At 55.8% G+C, this 12,006-nt stretch overlaps 1 protein-coding gene across 1 annotated transcript in view; it reads right to left on the reverse strand.

Annotated features, from left to right (window-relative positions):
• Nucleotides 1–2,240: 2,240 nt before the first annotated feature.
• ANKRD60 (ankyrin repeat domain 60) overlaps nt 2,241–12,006 on the reverse strand; it is a 25,732-nt gene continuing 15,966 nt past the window's right edge. Inside the window, exons 6-9 of the mRNA XM_029916542.1 lie at nt 11,739–11,877; nt 7,418–7,548; nt 5,887–6,052; nt 2,241–3,520 (exon numbers count right to left, since the gene is read on the reverse strand). Of these exons, the coding sequence (XP_029772402.1) occupies nt 3,216–3,520; nt 5,887–6,052; nt 7,418–7,548; nt 11,739–11,877 (741 nt within the window). The 3' untranslated portion in view covers nt 2,241–3,215. The remainder of the gene's footprint in view (nt 3,521–5,886; nt 6,053–7,417; nt 7,549–11,738; nt 11,878–12,006) is intronic.

A 12,006-nucleotide genomic window follows, 5' to 3' on the forward strand; every position in this document is an offset into this window, starting at 1 on the left:
CACACCCTCGCCCCGTGTCTCGGTGTCGCTCTGTGCAGTGTCAGGGCCACCGAGAAAGTCCCCCAAATCGCCACCAGGGGGAATGTTCTTCCACTTTGAGAAGCTCTGGTTGACGAATGCTCCCCGGGGCTGAGATGCACAGAGGGCCCCGCGATGAGGGAGAGACCCAGGCCGAGGCCCGGGGGCCGCAGGGGGCAGCCAGGCGCCCACGGCCAGGGTCTGAAGGACACCACAGTCCAGGCCAACAGCCCAGACGCAGAGCAACACTCGGCATCTCTGCTCAGCTGCCTCGGAGAGACAGGAGCCCTGGGGAGAGCGGGGGCCGGGCGGCTAGGAGGCCGGGCCTGGGCAAGATGTCCAAGTTGTCCTCTGAGCCGATGGCGCGGGGCGAGACGTAATGCACTGATTTCCAGAAAAGATTTGAGCGGTTTACAATTAAATGGGTAGGCAAGAGAAGGCAAGTCGCTCTCAGTCACTCAGGGGAGGGGAGAAGGTCCGGGGAGGGGTATTTGCCCCAGCTGAGCTCCCTGGCAGCCAAGGAGACTGGAAACATGTGGCGGGCATCGCTGTCATTTTCTGCTTCTAACGAGCAGTCCGTCCATCCCTCCCCAGCCCGGTTTCCAGGCTGATGCAAGGGACACTGAAATAAGGAGACCGAGGCCGATCTTACAGCCAGAAGCGTCCCCAGGGCCCCTCTCCAAGAGGCCAAGTTCTGCCCCGGGCCCACAGACCACAACTGCTTCACCCCCGAAGACCATGGCCCCGTACCTTGGGCCTCAGAGGATTTCAGGTCCCACAAAAATGCTTGAAATCTACCCACAAAAAAATTTTGTTAGCTCCTAAGTATGACCAGAAACAAAAAACTGAACCAACACTTTAATGAAATATCTACAAAATATAACATGATTGTGACCAATTGCACATCAACCCTTCTCTGGGCCATGAGCGTATTTTATTCAATATCTGATGCAGGCTTGTTTGAATATAACAGGTAGTCTGATGAATGTCTAGGGGGGCCGGGGTGGCTCAGTGGGTTGAGCGTCCGGCTTCGGCTCAGGTCATGATCTCATGATCAGTGAGTTCAAACCCCGCGTCGGGCTCTGTGCTGACAGCTGGGAGCCTGGATCCTGCTTCGGATTCTGTGTCTCCCCCTCTCTCTGCTCCTCCCATGTTCATGCTCTGTCTCTCTCAATAATTAAAAACGTTAAAAACATGTTTTAATATTGTCTAAAGTGAAGCCCCCTGGGACACGGAGGAGCGTACAGGTGTCCTGATGGCAGACTGAGCAAACCGTCAGCCACGGAGCTTGGAACTTGCCCCTCTCCTAGCCCAGCGTTTCACTGAATCGGGGGCATGTGCAGACACTGTGCTGCCTCCACAGCCTTGGGACAAGCATCAGGCAGTTGGCTCCCTAACGACACAGTCTCTGGCAAACACATCACTCTGAGTAATGCCACTTGTTAAGTTAAAAGGGTCCCGAGTCGCCCCGCCAACACACCTCATTAGCTAAATGAATTGACCCGTTGGACGGGGCTATTTAATATCTGTCTGCTGACTTCGGAGAGCGTCTGCCAAAAACAAGATCTCGTGTTTGACATAGTTGATGCCGGCTGTATGTTTTCCCGACTATTATTTGTCAAACAGATTGCTGGGTGCGGCGCGTCTCCTGAGTGCAGAGCCGCACCGTCAACACAGATCCTCCTTGTTATGACGGCAGGAAACACAGCCAATTAATTTAAGAGCCGAATCCGGTTATCGGGGTGGGCGTGGGAAAGGACAGCAGGGACACGGGGCTGTTTGCCACACTTTCCAAACAAGTCGGTCCTGGGAAGTGTCAGAACGTGAGGCTTTAGGGAAACATCCACACATGTCACCCAGCAAGGCCCTCAGCTGTTCCGGCACATTCCGGGAGCCGGCCGGGTGACTGGAGCCGTTTTCCTCCTTGAGACGGAGTCGCAGCCCCGTGGGTGTGTCAGGTCTGCGGCGCCTCCTGCCGCACACCCCCACTTCTTAAAACTTCAGGCCAGCACGTCAAGATCAGGACTTCTGGGGCGCCCGGGGGGCTCCATCAGTTAAGCCTCCCACTCCGGCTCAGGTCATGATCTCACGGTTCCTGGGTTCAGGCCCCGCGTCGGGCTCTGTGCCGACAGCTCAGAGCCTGGAGCTGCATCGGATTCTGTGCCTCCCTCTCTCTCTGCCCCTCCTCCACTTGCGCTCTGTCTCTCAAAAATACATAAATGTTTAAAAAAATTTTTTTTAATTGAGACTTATTGTATCAAAACACTGTGGAAAGATCTAGCAGCCTTCGGCTCACATTTCTTTGGAGCTGAGCCGCGGCGCCCTCTCCAGACAGGGCTGTGAACGTCAGCTCGCCCTGTGCCCACCCTCCCCTCTCGCTCCTGCTTCCCGCTCAGACGCATGGCGGGCTGGGTCCCCGGCAGGTGTGCGGCCCAGTGCGAGGCACAGAGCCTGGGACTAGGCGGGAAGGGCCGTGTTGCTGGCAGGGAAGGGAGAGGCTGGGTGCGTGGACCAGGGAGAGGGGCCAGCTCCGAGTCTCTCCTCCACCGGCCCCTCCCTGTCACCTCCAAATCCAGTGACAACTCAGCACCGTTCCACAAGACCAAGAAGGCACCCTGTGCAGGTCTGTCTGGAGGACGAGCTCTCTCTGCTCTCTCCTTCCTCACTTCTCCACCCTGCGACCTGCAATTCGAGCCGCAGACCCCCCGGAGGGGGCTCAGGAGAACTTCTGGAACCTCGCAGGCTGCGGTCATACGCAGCTCCTGGGAATGCACCGCCCACACAGCACGCAACCGCCTCACACTCGCTGACACTTATTTTACACAATACCAACGGTGCTATTTTCATTATTGCTATTACTTCTATTATGCTGATGCATTAGCCGGCCTCCAGGCGGGAGAGAAGTAACTGGCTCCCATCACGCCGAGCGGCGTTATTGGAGGCGATGAACAAATGGCATAAAATTAAAGGCTGGCATCGGAGGCCGCTGGGTCTGTAATGGATTACAGAAGGAACACAAACTCCCCTACTTCCGTCCACGCCCTCCCCAAGTCATTTGCAAACAGGACAGATAATTTCGTATCTGATTCAGATTAATTGCCATGTTTTCCTGACGCCCTGCGCGCCGAGGGCCCCCGCGGATTCGAACTCCGGAAAGTCACCCAAGTCAGCTTCGGCGCCCGCGCTCCCGGAGCGAGCTAAACGTGGCTCCTCTTCTTGGAGCCCAAGCCAGACTTCACCCGGGGAGAAACCTCGCCCACCGTCCGTCTCTTCGGGTCCATCACCCCTGACTTTGTCATCCAGCATAAGAGGAGCATCTGCCTCTCGCTGTGTCTGTGGTCCATGCGCCGGGCCATGGCCATGGGCGTCTCCCCTCTGGCATCTCTGTCGTGTATGGAGGCCCCGTGGCTGAGCAGAAGTCTTATCGCGTCCAAACGGCCCATGGCTGCGGCCACGTGCAGGGCTGTCCTGCCCGTGGGGGTGCGTCCGAGACAGTTGGCTCCTGTAAAATAAGATGACTGGTTGGGCCAGGGTCACCCGCCGGCCTGGAGCCTCCCCTTCAGAATCACGTTCAAGGAGAGAAGCCCAGCAGGGGCGCGGCCGCGAAAAGAATGCTTGGGAGATTTCATAACTGCTCCCGGCCCAGCGAGCGCCGAGGGCAAGGGAGGCACCGCCGCCTTGACCCTGCACGCAGCACGGCCTTGCCTCCAGCCTGCCCGGAGCACTCCGGCTCCGACCCCTCGGGGTAACTTTCTAGGTTGTTGCTGCTCCATCTCCCCTTACTGCCCCCTTCTCACGCCGGCCTCACCCCTACCCACCCATGCTCTCCTTCCCTCCCTCTGCGCTCCAAGTACACCGGGCTTCCATTTTTACCGCTTAAATACACCCTGCTCCCTCACCCTGCCCCCGGCCCTTGGCACATGCTGTTCCCTTTGCTAAAATCCCTGTTGCCCTTTTCCGCACCCCCACCCCTGCCGCCGCCTGCCCCGGCTCTCTCCCTGTCCTTCATTTACTTCCTCAGGAAAACCTTCCTCGGCCCCGCTTCCCATGCATCCCCCGTATGTGCTCAGTAGGCGTTCTGTATCTTCAGAACATGCCATGCACGGTTGACCATGGAATTAATTATTTGTAATAATTTGCTGACTTCCCTTCATAAACTGCACGGAGGCAGAAAACACGCTTGTTTTGATCACTGCTGTTTTCATCCCCGGCACGTAGCACGAGGCCCGCAGAAGACAGGCACTCGGGAAATGACAGACGATGGGCGCCCTGACTCATGGGCAGATTTCACTTCGATTGAATTCCTCACTGCCTCCCGCAGATGGATGGGCTAATGACAGGTGTCCAATGTGGACTTGTTGAATTGAATCAAATTCTGGGTAACAAATATCATGACACAGAAAACAAGGTAATTCAATTACACGCAGCTGACATTTCTGCAGCCAGTTTTTATGAGCTATGGCTGGGCGGCGAGGCAAAGTTTTAAATAGGTTCTCGTAACGCCCGAGCCTCGGCCGCGGCAAGGCCTTGCGCGTCTGTCTGCAAAGGACAGAGAACTTTGCAGAGCTGCCTGAAATGTTTTAACGGGTGTGTGCAAACACATCACGGTCCCACCAGAGGGAAAGTGACTTTTTATGAGCCTAACGGACTGGTGGGCCGAGAACAGCCCGTGTTTCACCTTACAACAGGCGGCGTGGCAGGAGGGGGAGACAGGAAAACCTCCGATGGTCTGACAGACGCACCCACCAGTCACTCTGCGCGGGCCGCGGGGATGGTTCCACCTTGCTGGCTGGAAGTGGGGGGCGCAGGGGCTGGGGTCAAGGCCGCGGGCAGGAAAGAGAGGGTTCTGATTCGAGGGCGAGCTGATACGGGAGACCCTGTGGGGAGGCCCCCTTCTGAGCCTCAGACCCCTGACCAAACAGCCCGCGTCACGCTCTTCCTTTTCCCCAGGAAGCCGGTGGCCTGGGACGTCTGCAACCATTGTCTATTGTTCTCGGAGGGTTGACTCCTCAGTCAGGCCGAGGGCCTCTTCTCCCAAAAATATCCTCCGTCCAGGGAAGGGAAGGTGCGCTGCGGCAAGCTGTGTGCCGTCCTTTAATTCAGAGACAATGCAGGCTAAGGGCTTCTAGGTGCTTCCTTTTTCCCTTTTTTTTAGTTTATTTATTTATTTTGAGAGAGAGAATGAGCAAGAGAGGGGCAGAGACACAGAGGGAGACAGAGAACCCTAGGCAGGCTCCGCACCACCAGCGCAGAGCCCGACGCGGGGCTCGAACCCACGAACCCCGATACCACGACCTGAGCCGCAGTCAGGTGCTTAACTGACTGAGCCCCCCAGGTGCCCCTAAGGCTCTATTTCTATCGACAGAGAGAGAAGGAGCAATTTGCCCTCAGAGGCGGGGGTGTGTGGAGACAAAAACAGGGTTTGGGGTGAGTGTCTCCTGAGGGAAATGATCCAAAGTCTCAGAGAAAGGGACTGGTCAGAGGCTGCCGCCGGCGTGGGGCTGGGCCCCTCGGACCGTTGCTGAAATCCAAGTTCAGCTGGGGCGGAAATGACACACAGTCTGGGCACATCACCGGCCGTGTGTCTGCTCGGACGGGCCAGGCCGGGGAGCCCTGGGGACTGCTCCTGTGACTTCGTGTCTCCCACACAGAAAGAATGTTCTGGAGACCTGGCCAAGAGAGGGGACACAGCCTCGGATCGGCAGGTCCTAGGACACCTCAGACAGACAGCGAATGGCCACGACTGGAGGCGGACACAGCTCGGGTCCAGGACGCCATTGCCGAAAGGGCCAGAAAGGCGGGCCGCTCAGTCCTCTCCCCGCACAAGACCCCAGCCCATGCACACACTCAGCTGTCTGTCAGAATTACCGTGTTCTAGAAGGTACCGCATAGCATCCAGGTGACCTCTGTGGGAGGTAACGTACAAGGCCACGAATGCTCGCCGAGATACCCATTCCTTCCACCGCTTGCCTTCAAGATGCTGCGAATTTGCCGTCCGGTAGAGCGAGGCCTCATCAACGGCAAGACAGGAGAGCTGGGCAACAGAATGGGGGGGGCGGGGACACAGTGAGTCTGAGAGACTTCAAAAGTGCAGATCCCCCTGCCTGGTGGGGGCCGGGACCCTCCCAAGGGGAGGTTTGCTCCACTGGCGGGTTGAGACTCGTGATGGGAACAGAGGGGCCCAAACCCCAGGAAAGAAGAAGCCGGGACACGACACTGTCACCCACCCCAGGCATGTCCAGGAAATGCACATTTACCATCAGGCAGGCTTGGGAGGCAGGAAATTCTTCCTGTCACTGTTTTGAAGAGAAAATAACTTTTTCTGGGTGTCCAGAGGAAGGTGGCCGTGGCCTTTAAGGAAGACACCAGCCGACATGCAGGGGGTGCACGCCCCTGAGACTTGATGAGCTCTGGCCTTCCGATCTATTTTCGGGCCCATTGTCTCTGCTAACTTTTGGAACACTGAACTCCACTCACGGATGAAAAATAGCCCCGTAACATAATCATCTCGTGCTGAACTAAGGCTCTGAGCACAAGAGGAAGGCGTGCGGGCTCCGACAGAGAGGCATTCTGTCCTAGATGGGGGGCATCCGGTGTGGGAGCGGCCTTGCGGGGGGAGCAGAGCCTGAGAGTGTGGGAGGCCGGGGTGGGGGAACCCCGGGGTTCTGGGCAGGAGCCAGAAAACCCAGGCAGGGCCCAGGCCTCGGTGGCAGAGGGGAGGCAGGGGGTCAGCCCTGGCCCAGCCTCCCCGGAGACCACCCACCCTTCCCAGATCTGATCCCAGCAACCCTCCTGCAGCCCCCCTTCCTTGGCCCCTCTCCCCTCAAGCTCACGGCCTTCCATCCAAATGTACTTTCTAGAAGGATCATCCTCTTGCCCGCCCCAGACCCCCACCTCCCGTCTTCACTGTTGGGCAGCCCGTCTGATTCCACCTCCCTTCTCCCCACTGCCCGCCCCAGGGGGCCAGCCGAGCTGAGCACAAGGCCTGGGAAAGAGCAGGTCCCTGTTGTCTGAGTCGTGCTCGCCTTCCCGCCTTGGGGGAAGGGCAGACCCCCATGGACTGTGGACTACGCACGCCCGCCATGGGGAGCTCTTTGCTCGCTGCTAAATCAGGTTTTCAACCTTTCAAGATAGACACGCGCACAGAAAACGCACTGCCCTCTTCCTTTGTGGGGCGGTGTGGGGGGTGAGTGGGTCATAAGCAAACACTGTGAAATGGCAAACCCAAGAGTGCCTGGAAACACACAGTGTTGTCTCTGATCATTAGGAGGCCCGTTCTCTTTTCTCCTGCCCTGAAAGTTTTACTCAAATACTCACATGAAAGACCGATTCCACCCCCCCCACACAGTTTACAGTCGCTTCATGAAGTATAATATCCATTTAGAGAAGCAGGAGACACCTTGCCAGGGTCCCCTTCCGCCGCCGCCAACACCAGGTCGGTCCATCCATCATAATGCCAGACACGTAATGAAATAATTCCACCAGGAACAACATCCTGGGACTTCAGTGTGGTCTCATCCATCAAAACTCCTACAGGGAATAATTTTTTCTTTTAAAAAAATTGGGTATTAAAGATAAACGATTACATTGGTTAACTTAAGAGATGATCTGACCTTGGGTCTCACAGAGATCATTTTAAAACCGGAAGCACTAATCTCATCTGACGACTCCGCATGAGTCTGTTTGTAGCCGTTAAAGCTTTTTAGAAAATTAATTTGGCTCAAACCGAAGCCAAACCACCTCCCCGCCCCCCCCCACACACATACCAAAAATGGCAACGATTTATAGAATTCTGTAATCATAATTTGTTCTGTTGGGTAAATATGCCATGAGTCAGTAAAGCCATTTCATGAGGCAAACTCTATAAAGAGAACCACTTGTTCCAGAAACAGTACAAGGTATACGCGTGAGTCAGACGCTGAACTGAAATGCTAACTCTGGTTGGGGCTGTCCGTCAACAGTTGGCGAAAGACGTAAGGATGACAGAATTTGGTGGCATCTTTCTCAAACCCGGGCACTAATGTGTTAGCCTGGATCGTTCTCCCTGGTGGGGGTCACTCTGGGCATGTCGGGTGTTAGCAGTGTGCCTCGCCTCTACCCACCAGACTCACCTAGCCATGACCAACAGAAATGTCTTCAGGTGTTGCCAGAGCGGCCCCCTGGGGAACAGATCGCCCCCGCTGAGCATTGATGGTCATGTAAGAATTGTAATGTTGACATTCACCGTGATGTGGACTTGGGGCGTCCTAGCTCCTTGGCGTTGCCACCCAGAACCCCCTTCCACTCACATAACACGATGCGGTGAGTGGATTCGCTCACACTTCATAAACCCAGACTCTTTGGGAAAGAATGTCAGAATTCTAGAAAAGAGGATTCTAGAACATTTTAGGCGAAGTTGTCTCTAGCCTACCTTTTTAAATACGCCTTTTCTTACGTGGCCACCTGTGATCGTGCTTCAGAGTAACCGAATTTCTCTTCCCCATGAGCACACCAGAAGCGTCAAGTCTCGATGCCCCCAGGTTGGATTACCGTTTATTCTGAGTGGAATGCCTGGGTTGTCGGGATTCAGGACTGAGCGTACCGAGCAACCACCTTCTTTAATCCTCATGACGAGCCGGGCTTGTTAACTCTGTTTGCCGGTGAGCAAACAGGCTCCCACGGCCAGGAAATAGTCAAGCCAGAGCTCCAAACAGACCTGCCTTCCCTCCAGGGCCACGAGCTAGTCCCTCAAGGCTCCACTGGCGCCCTTCGGTGACGAGAAACTTCAGACGGTGGATGCAATCATGGAATAGCAATTAGCGAAATTGTTAATTAGGGTCCCATTTGTGGTTGCGACACAGAGGATAATCGGTAATTAGTCTTCAGCGAGACAACTTGACTTCCTAACAACTTTGAAAAAATGGAGTCAGGCTGCGTTTCCCTAAGAACATGTGCAATTCACAGGTGCCGAACGGCACAGCAGCTCCCCTCACAGGCCGGCGGGCGCTGCCTTCGGCTGAGACAAACACTACTTACCACCAGCTAAATAAATTATTAGGGTTGACAGCAGTAAGGTCGACCGTCACCCCTTTTAGATTTGTGTCCCTCTACGCTTGCACACACACATTATCCCATGTGATCCTCCCTGGCAACCTGGAGGAGGGGGAAGAGGCATCAGCAGATTATTTACAGGCAGAACCCCAGATTTCTTGGAACAAGGCAGTGGCACCTCATTCGCGCCATCTCTCACCACTGCAAGAGAGGTCAGGCTTGGAACAGTTGCTAAGTGCTAGCTGACTGATGGGATTGTGACATCAGTGCTAAGTCACTCGGTCTCTTTCACTGCCTCTTATCTTTCTTGGATTTATTGCTCAGCATAGCTCATCAGTGAAAATAAATTCACAGAACGGGTGTCAGACATTTGTAGTAATTTATGAATTACTTGTTTGGGAACCCTTTACTATCCTTTGGCCGCTCACCTCATCGTTAACGTGTTAAATACGGACCAGGTTTGAGATCTGCTTCTTTCCAAATAAAGCCTCAGCCGTGCCCCCGGAGCACCTCCCCAACACTCCTATAGGGAGCGAAGCACATCACGGATGACGCTTCCCCTATTTCGTTGTACATTCTGAATTTCCCAAGTTCTGTCCGCCCAGAGGGGGAAATGCCCCCGAAGATTCGAGAGCTAAGAGGCTCTGTGTTACAGATTAGGAAGCTGAGCTCCGGAAGGGCACTGGTGGGGGGGAGGGGGGGACGGCCACCGTGGAGACAGGCTGCGCTCCGATCTGTCTGCTTCGCTTGTGGCCCTGCAGCCGGTGCTGCGGTGGCCCTGAGTTACGGGCTTTCCGCATTCCCGGTGCGGCAGCCCAGAGAGTTGTTTACATCTTTGTTTTCTTGAAGTATTTTTGCGTTGAGTTCACTCTGGTGGGGAGACGATGGAGCCCAGGGGCTTTGGTCCTGTTTTCACTCCTAAACATCGTAGGCATTGGGACCAGGACAGCCAGGTCCTCAGGCTGAGGGGAGACTGATGGCTCGAGAGACGGGACTTCAAGTCCTTCCACCACATGGGATCTGCCTGGATAGGGGGCTTTGGGGTCCTGATTTAGCCACAGTGAGCCCAGGGTGCTGGGTTCTGATTCTGATGAGGCTATAGTACTGATACGAACTGGGTTACTGCCAGTATTTGGGGTTCAAACGTGGCTAGGGTTTGCTCTGAGATCTGGGGTCCTGACGAGGGCAGTTTGCTCTGGCTTTGGGGTTCCACTGAAGGCAAGGTTTCCTTTCTGTTTTGGGGGTCCTGGTATGGGAGGGGTCTATCGTGCGATGTGGAGTCCTCATGTAGGCAAGACTTGTTTGGGAATTTGGGGTTCTAACAGAGCCCTGGGTACTGCAGCAAATCAGGGTAAGCCATCAGGACAGGTCAGCTCTGGGACTTGGGGGTCTTGACGGTGACAGATTTGGGGTCCTGAGATGGGCATAGTTTGGCCTAGAACTTGGGGTTCTGGTGTGGATAAGGTTGGTCTGAGGGATTTGGAGTTTAAAACACAAGTAGAGCTTGCTTTGAGTTTTGGGGTCCTCATGCAGCAAGGCTTCTTCTGAACTTTGGCTTCCTTACATGGATATGGTTGGCTTAAACATGGTTTCCCGGAGCCTGGGGTTCAGGGATGGCTGTGTTTGACTTGAGTTTGGGGCTTCTCTTGCGGCCACAGTTTGCCTCAGCTTTGGAGCGCTTCTGAGGGCTCTGTTCTGACGTCATCATGGCGAGCTTGGGAACCAGCTTCCAGAAGTGGGAAGACTTCATTTTGGGTCTGGCGTCCTCATACAGACAGAGGTGGCTGATGGATTGGGGTTCTGATGCACGAGTTGTTAGGTAGGGACTAGGGGGCTCAGAATTGGGCTTGTCTGCTCTGGATTAGGGGTCCTGATCTAGGTAGCATCTGCTTTGGGTTCTGTTGTGAGCAGGGGTAGGTTGGGGAATTTTGGGGGGGTTCAAACTTGGACATGGTTTGCATAGATATGGAGTCCCAGGGTAGGCAGCTGGTCTTAGGCATTAGTATCTCTCCGCGGACACGGTGGCTAGAGGATTCAGGATTTTGAGGGTCACGTGATTAGCCTGGAGACATGGGGCTCGGTCTTGGCCAAGTTTATTTGCAGCTTCAGCACCCTTGTGTGGACACGGCTGGCTGGAGGGCTCTGGGGGTGGTGGGTTACAAGCCCAACACAGAGACTTGGAAATTTGCTGTGAGTTTAGGGTTCTGACATGGGAAGGTTTGCCCTGGATTGTGGGGTCCCCTTCAGGACGGGCTGTGTTTCAGACTTCGGGTCTTGTGTGGACACCGTTGGCTTTGGGATTTGGGCCCCTGATGGAGACACAGCGGCTGGAGGGTCTGGGGGGTCCTGCTCCAGCAGCACCTGTGCTGAGATTTGGGGTCCCAACACAGGGACAGGCCTGGCCTGATAGCTTGCTTCGGGACTAGAGTCTGGATACTGGCCAGATTTGTGGATTAGGGTCTTGCTGTGTGGACTGGGTCTACCTTGAGATTTGAGGTCTAACGTGAACCTGAGTTTTCAGGGGCTGGGAAGTCCTCGCTGGGTGGGGCCTGGGCTCGCTTTCCCATCTGGGGTCTCCTGTAAGGGGGGTGGGGCTCTGCCCGGACACCTAGGGGTACGCACGCGGGACCGCAAGCTGGGAAGGGCGGAGGCCCTGCACCTGGCCAGGGAAGGGGGCAGGCGGGGCCCACCTTGGTCCAGGTACTGGAGCCGCTGCAGGTCGAGCGGGAGGCCGACCAGGAGTTCCAGCTCCTCCTTGAGCTCCCGCACGGTCATGTCGCCGCGGCAGTCCGTCGCCTGGAACATCTCCCCAGTCTCCTGCAGCAGCACCTGCACAACGAAGACGTCCGGGACCTGATCGAGCGCCAGTGCGAGGCCCGAGGCCCGGACGCCGCTCGCTGGGGCCGGGGGCAGCGCGAGGGGGGGGCCCGGGCCCGCGGAGCAGGCCCCTGCCTGGTC

The sequence above is a fragment of the Suricata suricatta genome, chromosome 12 (assembly GCF_006229205.1).
Source record: "Suricata suricatta isolate VVHF042 chromosome 12, meerkat_22Aug2017_6uvM2_HiC, whole genome shotgun sequence".
In the NCBI taxonomy this organism is placed as follows: Eukaryota; Metazoa; Chordata; class Mammalia; order Carnivora; family Herpestidae; genus Suricata; species Suricata suricatta.